This window comes from Heterodontus francisci, chromosome 16 (assembly GCF_036365525.1).
Source record: "Heterodontus francisci isolate sHetFra1 chromosome 16, sHetFra1.hap1, whole genome shotgun sequence".
Taxonomy (NCBI): Eukaryota; Metazoa; Chordata; class Chondrichthyes; order Heterodontiformes; family Heterodontidae; genus Heterodontus; species Heterodontus francisci.
This window is the reverse complement of record NC_090386.1, coordinates 31,314,268-31,337,498: the sequence shown is the minus strand read 5'-3', so window position 1 is coordinate 31,337,498 and position 23,231 is coordinate 31,314,268. Positions and strand designations below refer to the sequence as shown.

General features: G+C 44.0%; 1 protein-coding gene across 3 annotated transcripts in view; it reads right to left on the bottom strand.

The window, feature by feature from the left end:
- LOC137378046 (enhancer of filamentation 1-like) overlaps positions 1–23,231 on the bottom strand; it is a 183,133-nt gene that overhangs the window by 70,495 nt on the left and 89,407 nt on the right. For all 3 annotated transcript variants that reach the window (XM_068048101.1, XM_068048100.1, XM_068048098.1), the window contains exon 2: positions 10,111–10,536. In XM_068048101.1, the coding sequence (XP_067904202.1) occupies positions 10,111–10,530 (420 nt within the window). In that variant the 5' untranslated portion in view covers positions 10,531–10,536. The remainder of the gene's footprint in view (positions 1–10,110; positions 10,537–23,231) is intronic.

Here is a 23,231-nt window from a genome sequence, read left to right as displayed (position 1 = left end):
AATCAAGGCAGTAATTCAAGCACTCAGGATAGCAGCAGGAATGGGCCATTGAGCCCCTTGAGTCTGTTCCCTGCCTTTCAATTAGATCATGGCTGATCTGGATATTAACTGCGTATATCGGGGCAGGATGCACAGCTGTGAGGCCTCAGCAGACAAATTAGCCTAACTGACACTCATGGTAAAGTTTCCAACACGATGACTGAACAAAATAAAAGCAAAATACTGCGGATGCTGGAAATCTGAAACAAAAACAAGAAATGCTGGAATCACTCAGCGGGTCTGGCAGCATCTGTGGAAAGAGAAGCAGAGTTAACGTTTCGGGTCAGTGACCCTTCTTCGGAACTGACAAATATTAGAAAAGTCACAGATTATAAGCAAGTGAGGTGGGAGTGGGGCAAGAGATAACAAAGGAGAAGGTGCAGATCGGACCAGGCCACATAGCTGACCAAAAGGTCACGGAGCAAAGGCAAACAATACGTTAATGGTGTGTTGAAAGACAAAGCATTAGTACAGATTAGGTGTAAATACACTGATCACCTGGGCAAGATACCTGTGGAACCGAGTCTCAACAAGAAGACAATATTTTCAGGAGAGGAAGGGAGGGGATGAAATATGGCAAAAAGCAATGACAATACCGATATTGTACTTCCAATGTTAGCTTTCACTGAAATAGATTAAAAATAGAAAAAAAAGTCTCGAGCATTAACTGCAGCCCACAGCATGGTGACGTCTTCAAGTTGCTAATCGGCCTCTGTTTGTAAACAAGGCAGTGTGACTTGAAAGACCCTTTAAGACAAGGCTCTGGCCCTTTAAATCCTGCAGTATTCACAGTGAGTAACAGATGCGCACTGCACTGCCTTGAACACCTGTCCAGGAACAGCTGAGCATGCTGTCAGTTATTCTAGTTATTTCACTCTAGCTGGAAAGAATCTCAAAAGAAATTCTTCAGATTACACAGCCAATCGAGTGCTCCCTCCCTATTATGCTGTGTTAGTAAAGCAGCAATATAATAATCAGCCAACAAGGGCCACTTCAGCGGGCTGTTAAGAGGCACGTTGGTGTGAGCATGGAGTCACATACAGGTAATGAACCCTAGGTAGTTTAAGAGCACTGTTTTACAATAACAAATTACAGTAACTTTTGAAATGATTTTAACTCACGTTCGCAGGCTGACAGTCACACTCAACCCACACACTTACTGATGGACACAGATAAACACATGCACACACACACGCATGTATAAACACCGACACACGTGCACACAAACGCTTATACACATCTGAACACAAGCACGTATATACATCCACAGACACGTACACAGACACACACATGTACATACACAAAGACAGTATTTTGCAATCTATTCTGTGGTGTTGGACATCACTCCAAGCTGACCTACAGCAGTATTTGGACAATGTGCATGCTTTGGCTGACAAATGGCAGGCGTCATTCATGCCATAAAGCTGCCAGGTAATGATCATCAGGTAAACGAAAGCTCAGTTATTTCCATTGATCTTCAGTAGCACCACCATCACATAGATCCAGCTCCTTAGTAAATATGCCAATTCATCACAAGCCAACTAGCTTCTGTTTACAGGACATTGCAACACAATGAGGCAAAGAGCCGCAAAATGAATCATTGTGCGGCAAGGTTGTTATCGAGCTAACACTGACATGTATTGTCTTCCTCACCATGAGAAAGGCCACTACCTGTTTCAAGTCCGTTTCAGTCAACACTTTCCAACTAAAATCCATGAAAAGAGTTGGAGACAATTATCCAGAGTCTGCATCTGAACTAGAGCCACAGATTTCCTATAAATAAAGAGTTCCTTTTTTTTAATAAATTAAGGCCAAGCTAACACCCAATGAATTACCCAATGGGATCTGTGTGCACTCCATTAGGGGGAAAGGGGTATTTATCAGGCACAACACAGCAAGGACTCACACTGAAAACTGATTTGGCATCTGTCAGTCACATCACTGAAAAACAGAACTTCTTTCCATGCAAGGCACTGTTAAAACAAAAGCTCTGAAGCCTGGATTATCCCAGTGGCTGTGCATTAATTTTCCAAAGCATCTGGAGGAGGGGAAGACAGGTCGGAAATGGCTAGCGAATGTTCTCCGCAATGTCCCGATAGTCATCTGCCACCTTCTATTTCCCAGGGCCAAGGTTCCATCATCCACAATGCACCCTCCCATATATGGACAGGCAGATGTTAATAACATACAAAGGAGGGAATTATCTCTACAAACGTACACTTTCCTGGTATTTGTGTCATTGAAATGCTGGACATTATCTCCCAGCTTATTAACTGTGCCTGGTATGCTAGCTCCAGGAGTCTGTATGGCCTGTGCTATATGACAATGATCAGCAACTTTACTGGATCCTCTAGGCCCAGGCATTATGCATTTAGAGACCAACAGGATGAGGAGGGGGTGCTGAGGGCTGCTGCTGTATGGGAATTGAGTATCCAGAGCCCATGCAACACTCAGGGCATAGCCACACACAGGACCCAGTTGATGCAATTAACTCTAGAGCCATAATTCCAGCTGGGATCAAGGACACACCTCCATGGCAGGAGGCGGTCTCACCACAGCATAGAGATACAAGAGCGACTGGAAAATCCCAGCCCATGGCTGGCATTTATTACCCATCCTTAGTTACCATAAGAAGGTGATGGCAGGCCACATTCTTAAACTGCTGCAAGCAGTTTGATACAATTGTGTTGCTTACTCGCCATGTCAGAGGACAGGTAAGAGTTAATGTGGTGTGGATCTGGAGTCACATATAGGCCAAACGAGGTAAAGTCAGCAGGTTTCCTTCCCTAATGTAATGAAGCAATTAGATTTATATGACAATCCAACAGCTTCATAAAAATTAATACTCCCAGTGTATTACTGAGGGAGTGCTGCACTGTTGGAGGTGTCATCTTTTGGATGAGATGTTAAACCGAGGCTTTGTCTTCCCTCTTGGGTGGACAGAAAAGTTCCGACGGCACTATTTCAAAGAAGACCAAGGAAGTTATTCCCGGTGTCATGGCTAATATTTATCCCTCAATCAACATCACTAAAAACAAATTATCTGGGCTGTTAGCACATTACTGTTTTTGGGACCTTGCTGAGCACAAATTGGCTGCCGTGTTTCCTACATTACAACAGGGACTAGACTTCAAAAAGTACCACAGTGGCTGTAGAGCACTTTGGAATATCCAGTGATGGTGAAAAGCACTTTATAAATGCATGGTGGATGGTCTGGGGCTGCATTTTATTATGGTGGCAGGGGTCCCAGCAGAGGGTCAGAAGACAGGGGAGACCCTGCCTCTGCCCTCCATCAGACCCCAGAGCCACTTCACAGTGGGCAGCCAATTAATTGCCCACCATTGGAGATGGCGTGCCTTTAACAGACCAGCTCCCGCCTCCAGAGCTGCCGGCCAATTGGAGGGCTGGCAGCTCTGTGGACCAGCAGCTCTGCAGTACCAGCAGCGCCACCAGGAGAAGTGGCCATTGCCAGTACTGCAAGAAGTCCTGCACCACCCCCACCCTCACCAAAAAGACTGGAGGAGACCATGGCACAGGTAAGTGGGGTCAGGGTTGCCAGGGTCAGAGGCAGGCCCTGGTGACGGGGTCGGGAGAGGAGGGGTTGGTGAGGGTGGGGGTGGTGTACCCCCAGGGGGGCAGCAATTGCTCATCAGTGGGACCCTTTGGGGGCCCTGGATTGCCCCCAAAGGAGGGACATACCGACCCCACAAGGAGGTCTCCAGGCTTTATCTGACGGTGTATACCCAGGCAGCAGGCCCCTCCACCTTTCCACAAAATTGGCCATTTAAGGGCCTTAATTGGCCTGGGGTGGGAAGGCTATTCTCAGCCTTCCCTGTCCCGGACAAAATGGCAGGGGGCCCAGGCAATGTCAGGAACAGCACCCCTCCATGCCCGCTTCCAAGGGCAGAACAAAATTCTGTCCCTTGTTCTTTGTTGACACAGGAGATGCAAAAAAATCTGTTCCAGAATAAACGAAAATTGAAGCCTCTGTGAATTGACCTAATTCTACATTTTTTTAAATTTTCAGATTCTTTACAGAATTCAAATTCTCAAACAGCCAAGGTGGGATTTGAACTCATGCTCAGTGAATGACTAGTCCACTACACTGCTGCACACAACTAAACATGGCACAAGGTTGCAGATGACTACCCCAAAAAATTATTGCCAATTTCTTTTAAGCCACTCTTCAAAGATGACATGAAACGTGTAGAGGTGCCCAGTCCCATCACTGGCATGTTTACCAATGAGCCAGACTGTAACGAGTCAAGCTTGCTTGCCTCTTCCCTCACCCAGAGTAGAACAAAATTTGCCAGCTCAAGAAGGATGGCTACTGTAAATCTGCAGTGCACAATCCCAGTGGTTATGTTGGTACAACACCTCCACCTGCAGTGCCCTCCAGCGCTGACCCCATCACGGCTTTTGTGATCCGTAGGGGGGCACCTAATTTGCAGCGATAGCCATTTGTCCATTACAGCTGGAGGATCCAGTGCTTGTCCAACACTGGAAGTGTTGAATAGTCCCTCCCTGTGCCCCCAAAACCTCAGCCATCAGCTCTTGGACCCTAAGGTGAGGGGGCCAATTGACAATATATATTTATTTTGAAAAAAAATCTTACCTGTCTCTAGGGGTCATGACTTAGTGTCTGTCTTGGAACCCACCCCCCTCCCAGCCCCATAGTGGAGGTAGGAATGCCACACCTTGCTCAACATCCCAGACTCCAATACTACGCGATTCTGCAATGAACTGGGAAACAAGACCCTTTACATCAGGAGTCCTCACCACTGGCCTGGAGCCACCCACCTAATATTCATCTCATAGGAGGAAAAAAGAGGTTCTACTCTTTACAAGGCAGGTAAATCCTGGAAACTAGCAGAGACCAGACACAATGGGGTGCTTGGAATTTTCCAATTGGATTGGCCTGAACTACAGTGGGCGATCACTAGAATTTCAGTGAATCTTCAGGGTCGGTGTCCTTTTTGAACGGACTTGCTACCAAAGTTTTTGAATGGATTGGATTCTGGGCTATTGTATGGATTAGATACAGGATTTTTGAATGGATTTGTGATCAGGGTCTTAAATGGATTTGTTATTAGGATTTTTGAATGGATTTGTTATTGGGATTTTTGAATTTACTGATGGAGCGTCACCTATCCTGTAAGCACACACACAAAAATGCTAGTCTCCCAAAGATTCAGCTGCTGGCAATTTGTATCGGCAAAAAATTCCAACCGTATCTTTCTATGATTTCCAGGGAGAGTAAGAAATGAGCTTTCCACTCACAGGCACATTAGACCTTGTTATTAAAATCCCACACATCCATTCCCAAGGCACCACAGTTCCGGAACATGTTTTCAGTTCAGTGTGGAGATGTGAATATGTTGTCAAGCATCGATATGTGTGGGAAGAGGAAGGCGATTATGCTTGTGTGAGACTGAAGTAATGTTGGGAAAACATTTTTAAGCATACTCACTCTCTTTATGTTCATTTCCTCCCACTTCTGACCTGAAGGCATGGACTCACGATTGGGTTCGGTTCTTCATGTGTGGTAGGCCATTCAACTGCGGAGGGCATGGTCCTCAAACCTTATCCCATCCTCCTGTGCCATCCACTTTTTTTGCCATGGGTTACTGCATAATTGTCAAGGGTTTGAACAGGCAAACCCCCCTCAGGAGCATCGAGTCGGAGTGCTCCTACAGCTGCAACAGCTAACTCAGTACAGGCTAGGGATCAAACCTGGCACTTGCTGATCTATAATGTTTAGTGCTATAATAGACAATGCTTTTGCCCCTTAGTCTGTTAGGTAAACCCATTGCTTTAATTTTAACTGGGGGGAATGAGTAAATTAAATGGGCTTTTAGTATGAGTGATATCCTGCTCAGTGGGGAAAAGCATCAAGCTACAATGATGCTGATACAGCATAAACTGAATGGGAAAGCAACACTGAACACTGGAGGATTGGAAATGGAAGGACAGACATGCTGGCAGCCTATGCAAGCTGCTGCATTGTTGTGCTTTTCAGTTACTTTGAAAGTTAAAATCTGTCATATTTGTGAGTTTTTAACTACAGATATTTTCTCAGGTTCAGCATCACTGGTCACCTCTTGTAAGCAGACCTCATGTTCCACTCAATCTGGAGTTTTTTTTTATTCTTGGGATGTGGGCATGGCATGCAGGGCCAGCATTGATTGCCCTTGAGCAGGTAGTGGTGAGCTACGTACAACTGAGTGGCTTGCTAGGCTATTTCAGAGGGCAGTTAAGAGTCAACCACAAGTGTGGCCCCCTTCTGCCTTGACTCTTGGTAAACAATAGCCAGTCCTTATTCTACACATCAGCAATTGAGATGTATGACACTCCTGCAAGTGAATTCCCCTTGCTGAGAGTGGCACACTGGATTAATACTCAACCAGGTCGAGTCTTTGAGCCAAACTGTTTTATTTACATGAGACTGATGAAAGGACAATATATAGTGAGATATATATTTCCCTGCACACCTTGATATATAAAACAGTAAAGGCACAACTTGCTTCCTCTCTATACATAGCGTTTAACTATACTTACTATAACCTTAAAACTAGCCTGATTCCATTAATCAGGTTGGCATAGAGCTTTGAAACACCCAGTCTTACAGCTGGTGACTGCAAGATTAAAGCACTCTGACTGCTCTCTCTGTCTCTGACTGACTAGGGGGTTACCAATAGAAATTTGCGAGGTAAAGTCTCTGCACACCGAACTGCCAATCACAAGGGCTCCAGCCAATCAAGGCCCTGCCCTGTGGTCTCAGAAACAGCTGTCAATCAAGGACACTACTCCAGGTTGGGGCCTGGCCTTTGAACTGTGAAGAAGGGGGTTTGAAACAAAAGCAGCAGATTGTACCCTCCTCATGACAATTAAATAGCCATTCATCAATACTGAATAAACACAATCTTCACCAATGAACAAAAACAATATGTGTCAGCAGATATGACCATTGCACTCAAATTGACACCCTGCACTTTCTATTGGCCTCAGTTCATGAGTGCGCTCCTCTGGGCCCCACAAGGAACCTTGGCCCTCCTTGTTCCAGACTTCTCCCCTCTGATTGCAATCATGTCTGGAGCCACATCCCTTCACCACCCCACTCCTTCACCACTTACCTTAGTGCTGGGATGCACTTTCATGAATGCCCAGCACTGTCCTCCTGCCACCTGAATCCCTACCCGCTGGTTAGCCAGGGAGGTTCAGTAAGGAGTCAGGGCCTGAATATTAAAATGAGTCCTGGGAGTTACAATCTGTCCAGGCCTCGACATGTGATCTTATTGTTCATTCTGGCCCCCACATGAATTGACCCAACACCCCACCACCCCCCCCAACCCCCATGACAAAATCCAAGCCAATGCCTTTCCCTTTGAAAAATATCCTGGCTGCTGCTGATTATAACAATACATAAACAAATTAAAAATCCAGCAAACAATAAGCCCATTTTGGAAGAGCCTGCTTGAACCAGCCAATGAGTAAGATCTCCCCTAGCTTGTGCAGGGCGAATATTTTATATTGTGTTATCCGGGATTGCACAGCTCAACATTTGGAGCTCAGCAAAGCATCAGAGTCGAGCCCAGTGCTGATCTGATAACTACCAGACAACTCAAAGTGAAAGCTGGGAGTAAGACAGCGTGGATGGCCACATGCAATACACATCTCCAGTGAATAGAAATGGCTTCCAAATGATAGGTAGCACAACCAGTATTCAGTTCATAAGAACATAAGAACTAGGAGCAGGAGTAGGCAATTCAGCCCCTTGAGCCTGCTCCGCCATTCAGTATAGAAAGTGGAGGGGTGAAATCAAAAAGGAAATCAGGAAAGCAAAGAGAAGACATGAAAGAATATTGCCAAGCAAAATCAAGGTGAACCCAAAGATGTTTTATGAATACATTAAGAGTAAGAGGATAACTAAGGAGAGAGTAGGGCCCGTAAAAGACCAAAAAGTAACCTATGTGTAGGGGCGGAAGATGTTGGTATTGTTCTTAACAAATACTTTGCGTCTGTCTTCACAAAAGAGGGGGATGATGCAGATATTGTAGTTCAGGAAAAGGAGTGTGAAGTATTGTATGTGATAAACATAGGGAGAGAGGAAGTATTAATGGGATTAGCATCCTTCAAAGTTGATAAATCACCAAGGCCAGATGAAATGTACCCCAGGCTGTTAAAAGAAGCAAGAGAGGAAATAGTGGAAGGTCTGACCATTATTTTCCAGTCCTCACTAGATACAAGTGTGGTGCCAGAGGATTGGAGGACTGGTACCGTTGTACCTCTATTTAAAAAGGGAGCAAGGGATAGACTGAATAATTACAGGCCAGTCAGTCTAACCTTAACAGTGGGCAAATTATTGGAATCTATTCTGAGAGACAGGATAAACTGTCACTAAGAAAGGCACAGGTTAATCAAGGATAGTCAGCATGGATTTGTTAAGGGAAGATCTTGAATGACTAACTTGATTGAATTTTTTGAAGAAGTAACCAGGAGGATAGATGAGGGTAGTGCAGTTGATGTGGTCTACATGGATTTTAGCAAGGCTTTTGACAAGGTCCCACATGGCAGACTGGTTAAAAAAATCCCATGGGATCCAGGGAAATGCAGCAAGGTGGATACAAAATTGGCTCAGTGACAGGAAACAAAGGGTAATTGTTGATGAGTGTTTTTGCGACTGGAGGGCTGTTTCTAATGGTGTTCCGCAGGGCTCGGTACCGGGACCCCTGCTTTTTGTGGTATATATTAACAATTTGGACTGAATGTAGGGGGCATGATCAAGAAGTTTGCAGACGACACAAAGATTGGCCGTGTGGTAGATAGCGAGGATAGCTGTAGGCTGCAGGAAGCTATTGGAATTCAACTTGGAGAAGTGTGAGGTGATGCATTTGTGGAGGTCAAACAAGGCAAAGGAATACATGATTAATGGGAAAATACTGAGAGGTGTAGAAGAAGTGAGGGACCTTGGAGTGAATGTCCACAGATCTCTGAAGGTAGCAGGACACGTTGATAAGGTGGTTAGAAGGCATATGGAACCCTTTCCTTTATTAGCCAAGATACAGGATATAAAACCAGGGAGGTTATGCTGGAACTGTGTAACACATTGGTTAGGCCACAACTCGAGTACTGTGTGCAGTTCTGGTCACCTCCTTACAGAAAGGATGTAATTGCACTAGAGAGGGTACAGAGGAGATTTACGAGGATGTTGCCAGGACTGGAAAAATGCAATTATGAGGAAAGATTGGATAGGCTGGGGTTGTTCTACTTGGAATAGAGAAGGGGGAGATCTGATTAAAATGTACAAAATTTTGAGGGGCCTGGATAGAGTGGAGGTGAAGGGCCTATTTAGCTTAGAAGAGAAGTCAGTGACTAGGGCCATCAATTTAAAGTGATTGGTAGAAAAATTAAAGGGGAGTTGAGCAAATATTTTTTCACCCAGAGGGTGGTGGGGATCTGGAACTCACTGCCTGAAAGGGTAGTTGAGGCAGAGACCCTCAACTCATTCAAAAGGAGCCTGGATATGCACCTCAAGTGCAATAATCTGCAGGGCTACGGACCAAATGCTGCAAAGTGTGATTAGAATGGGTGGATTATATTTGGCCGGCACAGACACGATGGGCCAAGTGGCCTCTTTCTGTGCCTTAAACATTCTATGATTCTATGAAAATCCTGGAACTGCATTCCTAACAGCACTGTTGGTGCAACTACACCCCAAGCACTGCAGTGGTTCAAGAAGGCAGCTCACCACCACCTTCTCATGGGCAATTAGGATGGGCAATAAATGCTGGCCTAGCCAGAAACATCCACATCCCTCGAATGAATAAAAAGTGAAGCACACGTCAGCTGTCCACATGACGATGGATGAATGGTCATAGTCTTTGGATCAGCCCCTTCTACACCTGGTTATATTGCCAGTGAATGGTTACAGTCCATGGATCAGCCCCTTCTACACCTGGTTATATTGCCAGTGAATGGTTACAGTCCATGGATCAGCCCCTTCTACAGCTGGTTACACTGAGCCCAATTTTCCAATGATGTAGTGTCAGTTGCGGAGGAGCACGCTCTTACCTGACTTGGAGGTGCCTGCCTTCTGTTAGCATGGAATTCGGCAGATGGCTTTGGCACTTGGTAGATCTGACTGTGCGACTGGGGCGTGGTGGGCACCTGGTAGACATTATCTCTTGACCCAGAGACAGGAGTCGAAAACAAGCTTTGATGTTGGTTTGCTGGCGTCTGGTAAATGTTTTGTTGAGATGACCTGTGCTGTGCTGGGTAGGGTGAGCTGTACAGAGATGGGATGTCATACTGCGATCCGGTGAGTAGCTGTAGGCGGTTTCCAGGAGCGATGCCTTGTCGTCCATGAAGAGAGCAGCGCCACCATCCCTCATCTCCTTTGACATTCTGTTCTATCACGGTCAGGATGTCTCCTTTACGAAATGCAAGCTCGTCGGGGGTCTCTGCTTTGTTGTCATAGAGAGCCTTTGCCATAAGATTCTGTGACAAAGAAAAAGGCACATTTAGTAACGAAAGGAAAACCTATCAAAAGAATGGTTTCTTAAGGCCTTTCCTACTGTAAATGCACTGCCTACATTGGCTTCCAATCCAGCAATGACTCGATTTAAAAATTCTTATGCTTGTTTTCAAATCCCTCATGGCCTTGCCTCTCCCTAGCTCTGCAATCTCTTCCAGCCCCACAACCCTCTGATATATCTGCACTCATCTAAATCCGGCCTGTTGTGCATTCCTGATTTTTATCACCCCACCATTGGTGGTTGTGCCTTCAGCTGCCAAGGCCTTAAGCTCTGGAATTCCTTCCCTAAACTTCTCCATCTTTCTACCTTTCTTTCCTCCTTTAAGACACTCCTGAAGATCTACCTCTTTGACCAAGCTTTTTGTCTCTTGTCGTAAAATCTATTTTTTTATGTGACTCAGTATCAATTTTGATCTAACTATACCCCTGTGAAATGCACTGGGATCTTTTCCTATGTTAAAGGTGCTATACAAATGCAAGCTGTTGTTGGCTGGTGATGCAGGGACCTGCTGACCAGGAAGATCCAATTCTATCTGTGTCGAGAGTTTGCTGATCTCAGCCACTGTAATTATCCCTAGTGGGCTAGGAAAGGGAAAAAAATCATCAGCCAGTGAAGCCATTCCCGATTCAGTGACTCACGTTGCCGGAACGTACCCGTGTGTGGGTGAGGACAGTATCGGATGTAATGCCTGCCAATACTCACTATCTTGTCTCACACATGAAGAAGGGCCATATCAGTAGATACTGGAAGGTGCCTGGTGTCTGTGCAACTATTCTCCAGCAAGACTCTGGGGTCAAACTTCACCTGCACCCCATAGTGGAGTGCATCATCCTCACCTCATAGAACCTGCTCCATTGCCATTTCAGTGATCACATGGAAGAGGAATTGGGCGGGTTCTATTAAAGGTATGTGATTAGCTCTGCCAGATTACCACCCAGGCAACCAAGATGAAAATTTGCCTCGCAGTGGTCTTTAGGGGAGAAAACTGAAGTCAGTGAAAATAGAGTTGGAAAGGAAGCTGTATATAAAAATAGGAACATGAATAAAGACATGAACACGTGTCCATACACAGATCGTAGACATGAGCACATAGCGGGACATAACAGAGAGATGAACATGGAGAGGGACATGACAAAGACATGAACATGTGTTGTGACATAGGTAGAGACAACAGGATAGAATTTCTGTGCAGGTTCTCCTGATTTCCTGTCCCAAGTTCGGTGGGTGATGATGGAAATACAGTGCAATTGGCCATTTACAGCCATTTCTTCAGGGTTTGGGCTGATCTCACTCCAAAATTGCAGCAGGAGATCAGGAAAACTCCTGCAGACATTCTACCTAACACCTTGAAAACACCTTACGAGAATTCCAGAAGATGTTGTCCAACTGTCTCTTTTCAGTGAACCGTGATTAATAAATGAATCTTAAGAGTTTGGAATTCTTGTACTGCCCTTGTAAAGAAACCTTACTGTTACCAGTTTCCTCCATGAAGTTACTTATAACCCAAAAGCTATTAGAAGCGGAACGAGTACCACTTAATTGTATTCTACACTGTGTAGCAGCAGTTACTCCTGTACCTTATGCAAATTTTAGCCCTTATATTGCTGGTGATGGCATCTGTTTTTCTGAACGATGTGCATCTCTTGTTTACTCAGCTTGGTAATCAGAAAGCATCTGCAACAAGTAAGCTGTGATTCAGGATGAACAAAGAGGTGGCTGGGGGATGAGGGTTATGATTACAATCCTCTAGAGGAGGAAGTCACTTTTGGTAATTTTCTTGAATATTTCCTGGCTGACATCTGAGTACCATGTGTAAAGCCATTTCTGACCACTCGGTGGTCTACAATGGAAAGAAGTGGTGAAGATGGAAAGACAAGAGACTTTTACCCCATCAACTGAAGCTGAACATGAACCTAATTCTTAAAGGCAATTTCCTAAGCTTGTGTATCAGCCAGTCCATTTTTAAAAATTAGTCATAAATATATTTCTCCACCTCAGATCACTGAGTCACTTGAACCGACCCACCAAGTGGTGGAAAGTCATGGGAAATGATCACAGGGATCATTGGGAACATTATTGACTGGAAATGTATAATAGGTTGTGAGCATTTATAAATTATTGACTAGAATGGAAAAGAAGATCAAGTGTGGTGTATAACTGGTGGCTGAATTGGTATCAGCCACTATATCCTTTTACCCAAAGTTAAAAATGACTCCCCATTTCATTTACCAATACAACAACAACTTATATTTATATATTTTTTTCTCTCAGAGGGTGGTGAATCTTTGGAACTCTCTTCCTCAAAAGTCAGTGGAAACAGAGTCTTTGAATATGTTTAAGGCAGAGATTCTTGATAAGCAAGGGGGTGAGAGGTTATCGGGGTACGTGGTAATATGGAGAAATCAGTTCAGCCATGAACTTATTGAATGGTAAAGCAGACTCAAGTGGTCTACTCCTGCTTCTAATTTGTATGTTCGTATAGCATCTTAAATAGTAGAAAGTGTCCAAAGGTACTTCACAGGAGCATTATAAAACAAAATATGACACTGAGCTACAAAGGAGATATTAGGTCAGATGACCAAAAAGCTTGGTCAAAGAGGTAGGTTTTAAGGAGTGTCTTAAAGGTGGAAAGTGAGGTAGAGAGTCAGAGAGGTGTAGGGAGGAAATTCCAGAGCATAGGGCCTAAGCAACTGAAGGCAAGGCCAATAAAGGTGGAGTGATTAAAGTCACAGATGCTCAGGAGGCCAGTATTAGAGGAGCACAGGTATCTAGGAGGGTTGTGGGGCTGGAGGAGATTACAGAGTAAGGGAGGAGCAAGGCTATGAAGGGATTTGAAAACAAGGATGAAAATTTTAAAATCAAGACATTGCTTGACTGGGAGCCAATGTAAGCCAGCGAGCACAGGGGTGATAGGTAAATGGGACTTGGTGCGAGTTAAAACGTGGGAAGCAGAGTTTTGATGAACTCAAGTTTACGGAGAGTAGAATGTGGGAGACCAGCCAGGGGTGCATTGGAATAGTCAAGTCTAAAGGTAACGAAGGCACGAATGAGGGTTTCAGCAGAGCTGAGACAGAAGCTAAGTCGGGCGATGTTACAGAGGTGGAAATAGGTGGACTTAGAGATGGCACCAATATGAGGTCGGAAGCTCATCTCGTGGTCAAATGTGACACCAAGATTGCAAACAGACTGGCTTAATCTTAGATTGTTGTTTGGGAGAGGGATGGTAGCTAGAGAATAGACTTTGGAACGGGGACCAAAAACAATGGCTTCAGTTTTTGCAATATTTAATTGGAGGAAATTTTTGCTCATCCAGTACTGGATGTTGGATAAGCAGTCTAATAATTTAGCAACAGTGGAGGAGTTGACAGATGTGGCGGTGAGGTAGAGCTGAGTGTCATCAGCGTACATGTGAAAACTAACAAGTGTGCTTTCAGATGATGTTGCTGAAGGGCAGCATGTAGGTGAGAAACAGGAGGGAGACAATGATAGATCCCTGGGCACCAGTCTGTTCGCAATCTTGGTGTTACATTTGAACCTGGGATGAGTTTCCAACCTCATATTCGTGCCAACACTAAGACCATCTATTTCCACCTCTGTAACATCACCCCACTTCGCTTCCTCAGGTCATCTATTGCTGAAATTCTCATTCATGCCTTTGTTACCTCCAAACTTGACTATTTCAATACACTCCTGGCTGGTTCCCCACATTCTACTCTCCGTAAATTTGAGGTCATCCAAAGCGCTGCTGCCCCTGTCTTAACTCCGAGTCCTGTTCACCTATCATCCCTCTGCTCGCTGACCTACATTAACTCCCAGTCAAGCAACGTCTTGATTTTAAAATTCTCATCCTTGTTTTCAAATCCCTCCATGGTCTCTCCCCTCTCTATCTTGGTAAACTCCTCCAGCCCCACAACCATCCAAGATACCTGCAGTCATCTAATTTTGGCCTCTTGTGCATCCCTGATTTTAATTGCTCCACCGTTGGTGGCTGTGCATTCAGTTGCCTCGGCCTCAAGCTCTGGAATTTCCTGCCTCGCTACCTCGCCTTCCTCCTTCAAGACACTTCTTCAAACCGACCTCTTTGAGCAAGTTTTGGTCATCTGACCTAACATCTTCTTATGTGTCATATTTTGTTTTATAATGCTCCTGTGAAGCACCTTGAGACATTTTATTATGCTTACGGCGCTATATAAATATAAGTTGTTCTTGTTAATACCAGAGGTAATGGCGCATGTGATTCTCTGGCTACGATTGGATAAATAAGAATGGGACCAGGTGAGAGCAGTCCCACCCAGCTGGACAACAGTGGAGAGACACTCGGGGAGGCTGGTGTGGTCAGACAGGTCGTGAAGGATGAGGAGAAAAGTTTACCTTTGTCACAGTCACAAAGGATGTAATTTATGACTTTTATAAGAGCTGTTTTGGTACTGTGACAGGGATGGAAACCTGATTGGAGGAATTTAAACCTGGAGTTCCAGGAATGGGAATGGATTTGGAAGGTGACAACACATTCAAGGACCATGGAGAGGAAAGGGAGGCTGGAAATGGGATGGTAGTTTGCAAGAGCAGTGGGGGTAAGTGCTGTTTTTTTGATAAGAGGATGACAGCAGATTAAAAGGAGAGAGGGACAACACCTGAAGAGAGAACCGTTAAAAATATCGGCTAATATGGGGACCAGGACGGGAAATTGGGTGGTCAGCAGTTTAGTGGGAATAGGATCGAGGGAGCAGGAGGTGGGTCTCATGGACACGATGAGCTCGGACAGGACATGAGGGGAGATAGGAGAGAAACGAGAGAAAGATGTGAGTTCAAGGTTAGGGCAGGGGGGAACCTTAAAGGAAGTTTGGCTGGATAGGCTGGTGGAAGTGAGGAACGTGACAGAGGCAGCTGATCAGATGGTCTGAATCTTAGTGACAAACAAATCCATCAGCTCCTCGCATTTATTATAAGGTGAGGGTGAAGTGGCTAGGGGAGAGGGGTTTAAGAAGATGGTTTGTAATAGAGAAAAGGTGGAGGGGGTCATCTTTGCATTCCAGGATGATCCTGGAATAGTGAGCAGTTCTAGCAGACGAGAGCAGGGTATTTACTGGCCTAGTCTGATATAATGTAAGAAGTTTATGTTGTAGTTGATTCCTGAAATATAAATATGTATAAAGGTGGTCTCTGCTTCTACATTGATCCTTTTCAGTCACAGGCTGGCAAAGCAGAACCAGGATAAGTGAGGATTTTGCAACATAATGTGCATATATACATGCTGTGAGGTAAACTACTTTTCAGATTCATGTTTTCAGGTGTAGTGGGTTTATGTCGGGAGCAGGGAGCCCGATTCAGAGAGATAGACAGAATGGCAAAGTAGCCCTGATAGTAAAGGATGACATAAGGACATTAATAAGAAAGGATCTAGCCTCAGAAGATCATGAAGTAGAATCAGTTTGGGTGGAAATTAGGAATAGCAGGAATCAGAAAACACTGGTGGAAGTAGTTTACAGACCCCCTAACAGTAGTTATATTATTGGACAGAATATTAAATGGAAAAGTATTGGAGCATGTAAAAAAGGTAATGTATTAATTGTGGGGAACTTTAATCTGCATAAAGACTGCGACAATGAAATTGGCAACAGTGGTCTAGAAGATGAATTTATAGAATGTTTGTGACAGTTTCCTGGAGCAATAGGTTGTCGTATCAATTAGGGATAAAGCTATCTTAGATCTTGTATTGTGTAATGAAACAGGGTTAATTAGCAAAGACGTAGTGAAAGATCCATTGGGAAATAGTGATCATAATACCATTGAGTTTCATGTTAAATTTGAAAGTGACACATTTCTATCACAAACAAGAACCTTAAACTTAAACAAAGCCAATTACGAAGGGATGAGGGGAGAACTGGCTAAGGTTAATTGGGTAAATAGACTAAAAGGTATGGCAGTAAATAAACAGTGGGAAATATTTAAAGAAACAATTCAAAGGGTTCAACAAAAGTACATACCGTTTAAAAACAAAAACTCGTCAAGAAAGACCCATCCGTGGCTCATTCAGGAAGTTAAGGAGAGTATTAGACTAAAAGAAGAGGCTTACAATGTTGCAAAAAATAGTAGCAAGTCTTAGGATTGGGAGAGTTTGAGAAACCAGCAAAGGGCCACCAAAAAGTTGATAAAAAGGAAAAAAATAAAAGCAGATTGTAAGAGTTTTTATAGGCACATAAAATTGAAGAGAGTTGCCAAAGTAGACGTTGGTCCTTTAGAGGCAGAGACAGGAGAAATCATCATGGGGAATGAGAAAATAGCAGATGCATTGAACCAACATTTTGTGTCTGTCTTCACAGTAGAAGACACAGGTTCCATACCAGAAATAGGCAGTAATGTAGGGGCTAAAAAGAGTGAGGAAATTAAGGAAATTGGTAGCCGAGAAAAAGTATTGGAAAAACTTGAGGGACTAAAATCTGACAAGTCCCTGGGACCGGATGGCCTACACCCTAGGGTTCCAAAAGAGATAGCTGCAGAGATAGTGGATGTGCTGGCTATGATTTTCCAGAATTCCCTAGATTCAGGAATGGTCTCGTCAGATTGGAAGTTGGTAAATGTTACACCACTTTTCATGAAAGGAGGTAGAGAGAAAACAGGGAACTACAGGCCAGTTAGCCGAACATCAATCACTGGGAAGGCTTTGAGTGTAGTAAGGGGCCAATCATTCAGGACTTAGATGAGGAGAAATTACTACACTCAAAGGGTTGTGAATCTTTGGAATTCTCTATCTATCATTAAAAACATTTAAGGCTGGGATAGACAATTTTTTGGTCTTTCAGGAAATCAAAGGATATGGGTAGTGGGCAGGAAAGTGGAGTTAAAGCTCAAGATCAGCCATGATCATATTGAATGGCGGAGCAGGCTCAATGGGCCATATGGTCTACTTCTCCTATTTATTGTGTTCTTGTGTGCTTGTGATTCAATTTTGCAAATGCCAAGAATAAACCCACTCTCCTGGAATCACACCAAAACAAGTACCAGTATACAAGGACCTTTAAAGTTATCACAGCTGATACCTGACGACACTGAAAAACTCTGAGCCCCAAAGCAAACAAGGCACATTGTGAGTCAAAAAGTCAATTATCAGTTTGGTTCCAATCTCATCAATGCTTCTTCACCATCCCAGAAATTCAAATCAAGCCCTAATGAAGGTTTGAGAAATCAGTCATTGTGTACCAGTTGCTGGGCTATCAATTAGCTCCAGGCAATACAGTGAAAGAACAGGACAAGGCTGAGGTCCCACTTTGCCCATCACATAGCGTTGCCAACTCTGGTTGGACGCACGCCTTTAGATTTCATCACAAGATCTTCTGCCTCAAATTACCTCACCCAGCTGAACAGCCTTTTTCCTCCTTCAATATTTTTAGTAACTGATAAATGAAAGTGAGGAATACACATTATTTTTTTTAATACCCCTATTTTCTTCTTGGCTTGCTTGCAGCAATGTCCTGGAGATTAGTCTTTACTTCCTGAAAAGTCCAGGGTAATCCTGGAGTGTTGGCAACCCTATCCTCACGGAATATGTTTGAGGATTGTTTTTCCCCTGAATGTTCCTGAAAGGGTTAATCACTGACACAAGCTCAGAGTCAAATGTTCCCAGTGTATAGAAGTATAGAAGTGTCACTGAATATTCTCACTGGGCAACAAGGAATGGAACAATGTGTCCCATAGGTGTTATCAAATGGCATAACAGATATATTCTATTACAGTTTGCATGCCTGGAACACAGCTAACTGTTACAGTTGATTGTTTTTATCTAAAGCTGCCTTTACATTGGGTTCAGTGATGGTGGCACTTGATCCCACCATCGCAAGCTTGCCGGATTGGCTAAGGACGGTGGTCAAGAGAATCCACTCATCTACTATTTTGCCCCAGCCCATTGGCCTCAGTGAATCCGGCAAGCTTACTCCGGTGTTACACATAGGCTACACAAGACTCAAGCACTGGGAACCACTGACAATAGCATGGCACCAAACCCAATATAAAAAAGAGCTACATAGAATTTAAATGTGCGTCATACAGCCCGAGCTGAATTTTCTCATTGTTGATAAACCAATGTGTTACACAAAAACATGGGAAACAGGAATAGGCCAGTCAGCCCCTCAAGCCAGTTCCACCATTCACAGAGATCATGGCTGATCTGTACCTCAACTGCATTTACCGGCCTTGCCCCACATCCCTTGATATCATTACCTAACAAAAATCTGTTAACCTTATTCCTGAAAGTTTCAATTGACCAACACCCGCACTGCTGACCTTCCATATCTATAGCCTTTGGAGAGTGTTTCCTTGATGCATCGCATGAAAAAATACTCCCTGATTTCACTCCTAAATGGCCTAGTTCTAATTTTAGGGTTATGTCCTGTTCTTCTGAATTCCCCCACCAGAGGAAATAGGTGCTGTCTACTTTATTGAATCCCTTTCTCATTTTAAATGTCTCGCGTAGAGTGTTGGTCCAGATTTTGCTGAGGATCTATCAGCATCTTCCATAGGTTAGACTTGAGCCTGCACCCTTCAGCTCACTAGGTGCTGAAAGAGCGAACTGATAACAGCGCAACAAGAAAAACCAGGCATCTGGACCCTGAGTGAACAGAGTATCTCCTTAACCAATGCAATTTAAGGATTGGGAAATAGACAGGGGAAGGACTGAGAAGGCAGGTGAACTGAAAGAAGTGAAGTCAATGTCAAATCAGGTACAGAAAGAGAAGGAAAGAGAAGAGAAAGAAAGATTGGATTGAGAAAGAAAGGAAAAGAAAAAAAACTTGACATTTATAAAATCTCCCCAAAAATTTAAAAATGAGAATCCATACTTATAATAGTCAATTTTCAGTGCCAGAGAAGTTGATTGGCAGTTATTAACAATTATCACATTCTTAAAGAGTAAATATGTTACTAATTACTATCCCTAAATATCTGTGATGAGCTTGGTTTGTATCTACCACACAAATAGAGCAACTTCATGACATTCAGTGATGTAAATGGTTAGACAGACAGCGAGTTGCTGTTTTGTCAGAGCTAACAACAGGGTGGACAACTCAGACTGGAACTTTTAGATATTCACATTTAACTGCTCCTCACCTGAAGTATCTGTACAATTTACACATAAATAATGGAGAGAGCCAGTAACTTCTCTGTTATTTTGACTGCAAATTTTGACCCAAGGGCTCCCCTTCTGATTCAGTGGATAAACGCGCAGCCTATTATAGTACAGAGCTGACACAGACCAGTAAAATCCCAGGTCACCCCCACTCTGTGCAAAATTAACTGATCTCAGCCATTGTCAAACTTCCAAGATTATCCTGCTGCCTCCAGGAATTAAAGATTAATCTCCAGACACTGAGAAAAATCATAGGGGCATGAAAAAATTGTGTTATTTTTACAGTATTTGTTTATTAGTCATAGAAATATTGGAGATGATTTGATTAACAGTTAAGAATCAGCCAATCAGGTAATGGAGAATCTGTTCACTTTCCAAATGTCATATACTATGACGCAAGGATGAATGTGTAACACAAACTTTTCCTCTTCCTTTAAAGTCAGTTTTTACTGCCAATTTATTTTGGGGAGATGGGTTCAGGATTGATTTTTATACCTAAAAGGAGAGAAAATCAATGAGGAGGAAAATAGACCCCAAAAATCTTTAAAAACTGTTTTTATTTTTGACATTGACAATACTCAAGAGAACAAGGAAAGGACTTAAAGAAAAGTTACACTCAAGCTAAATGACAACTTGCAATTACTTACACTGTTTATGGGGCTACCCAGCACATCATGAACCAATGGAAATCAAGGATGCGCAAGTGGCCAGAATTGGAGCGACGTAGAGATCTCAGAGGGTTGTGGAGCTGGAGGCGATTACAGAGATAGAGAGGGGCAAGGCTATGAAGGGATTTGAAAACAAGGATGAGAATTTCAAATCTGGGGCATGGTCAGACCTGGAGCCAATGTAGGTCAGTGAGCACATACCTAACTAGGAATAAAAGACTGACACCTGCTGCTGTCGAAAGAGTTTAATTCCTACAGCAATGCCTTAAGAAGACCCAAGTGCCCTTTAGGAAAAAATCTAAACTACACAGGCTTTGTTTCTTTTCCTGAGAATTCAGTCCAAAGATGTACACATTTAGTTATTATCATTGCTCTAGCCATAATCCCAAAGGACCATCAGCATATCTCCCCATTAGAGAGAGACAGTTGGCGATGTATAGCTTGAGGGTCACCACTCCTCAAGCATGGGGTAAGATAAGGAGGCAAGCTTGCATGAACTGCCACAGCCGGTATGGGGACTGAACCCACACTCTAGCCATCTGCCAACTGAGCTTCAACAACCTCAGCAAAACACGTATAGATGGCAATGTACACGCTGCTATAACAGATGCAATTTGTACACACCCCCAGACATGATATTTGATCAATTGGCAATAGGAAATTTGGGGGGATTTTCTTCCTGCTTAAATTCAGAAGGAAATTATTAATGATCCATAACCCAAAAAAATCCAGTAATTTATTTTTTAAATTTGATTTTGTGAACACAAAGTGACAGAAATTTCTTGCTTGCAAATGAAAAATTGAAGATAGTCATTTGTGCCTTTAAATACAGGGCACAGGCCAACTGCTCTGTACATGTGCAGCTTGTTCTCCAAGATATTTACTCTCTTCCTTGCAAGTCAGGCCAAAATGAGGCCACTAATTCCCACTGATAATACGAGGAGAACCAGACATTTCTATGAGCAATCATTGAAAACTCCTGTCCAAAGCTAAACTGGCAGATTCCCATGCATTTAGATTCTATTAGAGTTAGTATTACAGATGCTCTTTTATTTCCCCCCTCTCCTCGTTGATTTGCAGGCTCTGCCTCAAAGTATTGTAAGTGCGAGCAGTCACTCAATGGTCTCCCTTTACATTCACGGCATTGTTTGTACTGGTCTCACAAAAAGCATCTCATAATCTAACCCTAACTATTAGAAATACTTTTTTTTTATTCATTCATGGGATGCGGGCGACGCTGGCCGGGCCAGCATTTATTGCCCATCCCTAATTGCCCTTGAGAAGCTGGTGGTGAACTGCCTTCTTGAACCGCTGCAGTCCATTTGGGTTGGTATACCCACAATGTTGTTAGGAAGGGAGTTCCAGGATTTTGACCCAGCGACAGTGAAGGAACAGCGATATAGTTCCAAGTCAGGATGGTGTGTGACTTGGACGGGAACTTGCAGGTGGGGGTGTTTCCATGTATTTGCTGCCCTTGTCCTTCTAGTTGGTAGAGGTCGCGGGTTTGGAAGGTGCTGTCTGAGGAGCCTTGGTGCATTGCTGCAGTGCATCTTGTAGATGGTACACACTGCTGCCACTGTGCGTCGGTGGTGGAGGAAGTGAATGTTTGTAGATGGGGTGCCAATCAAGCAGGCTGCTTTGTCCTAGATGGTGTCGAGCTTCTTGAGTGTTGTTGGAGCTGCACCCATCCAGGCAAGTGGAGAGTATTCCATCACACTCCTGACTTGTGCCTTGTAGATGGTGGACAGGCTTTGGGGAGTCAGGAGGTGAGTTACTCGCCTCAGGATTCCTAGCCTCTCACCTGCTCTTGTAGCTACAGTATTTATATGGCTACTCCAGTTCAGTTTCTGGTCAATGGTAACCCCTAGGATGTTGATAGTGGGGGATTCAGCAATGGTAATGCCGTTGAATGTTAAGGAGAGATAGTTGGATTCTCTCTTGTTGGAGATGGTCATTGCCTGGCACTTGTGTGGTGCGAATGTTACTTGCCACCTATCAGCCCAAGCCTGGATATTGTCCAGGTCTTGCTGCATTTCTACACGGACTGCTTCAGTATCTGAGGAGTCACGAATGGTGCTGAACATTGTGCAATCATCCGCGGACATCCCCACTTCTGATCTTATGATTGAAAGAAGGTCATTGATGAAGCAGCTGAAGATGGTTGGGCCTAGGACACTACCCTGAGGAACTCCTGCAGGGATGTCCTGGAGCTCAGATGATTGACCTCCAACAACCACAACCATCTTCCTTTGCGTTAGGTATGACTCCAGCCAGCGGAGGGTTTTCCCCTGATTCCCATTGACTTCAGTTTTGCTAGGGCTCCTTGATGCCATACCCGGTCAAATGCTGCCTTGATGTTAAGGGCAGTCACTCTCACCTCACCTCTTGTTCAGCTCTTTTGTCCATGTTTGAACCAAGGCTGCAATGAGGTCAGGAGCTGAGTGGCCCTGGTGGAACCCAAACTGAACGTCACTGAGCAGGTTCTTGCGAAGCAAGTGCTGCTTGATGGCACTGTTGATGACACCTTCCATCACTTTACTGATGATTGAGAGTAGGCTGATGGGGCGGTAATTGGCCGGGTTGGATTTGTCCTGCTTTTTGTGTATAGGACATACCTGGGCAATTTTCCACATTGCAGGGTAGATGCCAATGTTGTAGCTGTACTGGAACAGCTTGACTAGGGGCGCGGCAAGTTCTGAAGCACAGGTCTTCAGTACTATTGCCGGAATATTGCCAGGGCCCATAGCTGTTGCAGTGTCCAGTGCCTTCAGTCATTTCTTGATATCACGCGGAGTGAATCGAATTGGCTGATGTCTGGCATTTGTGATGCTGGGGACCTCACAAGCAGGCCGAGATGCATCATCAACT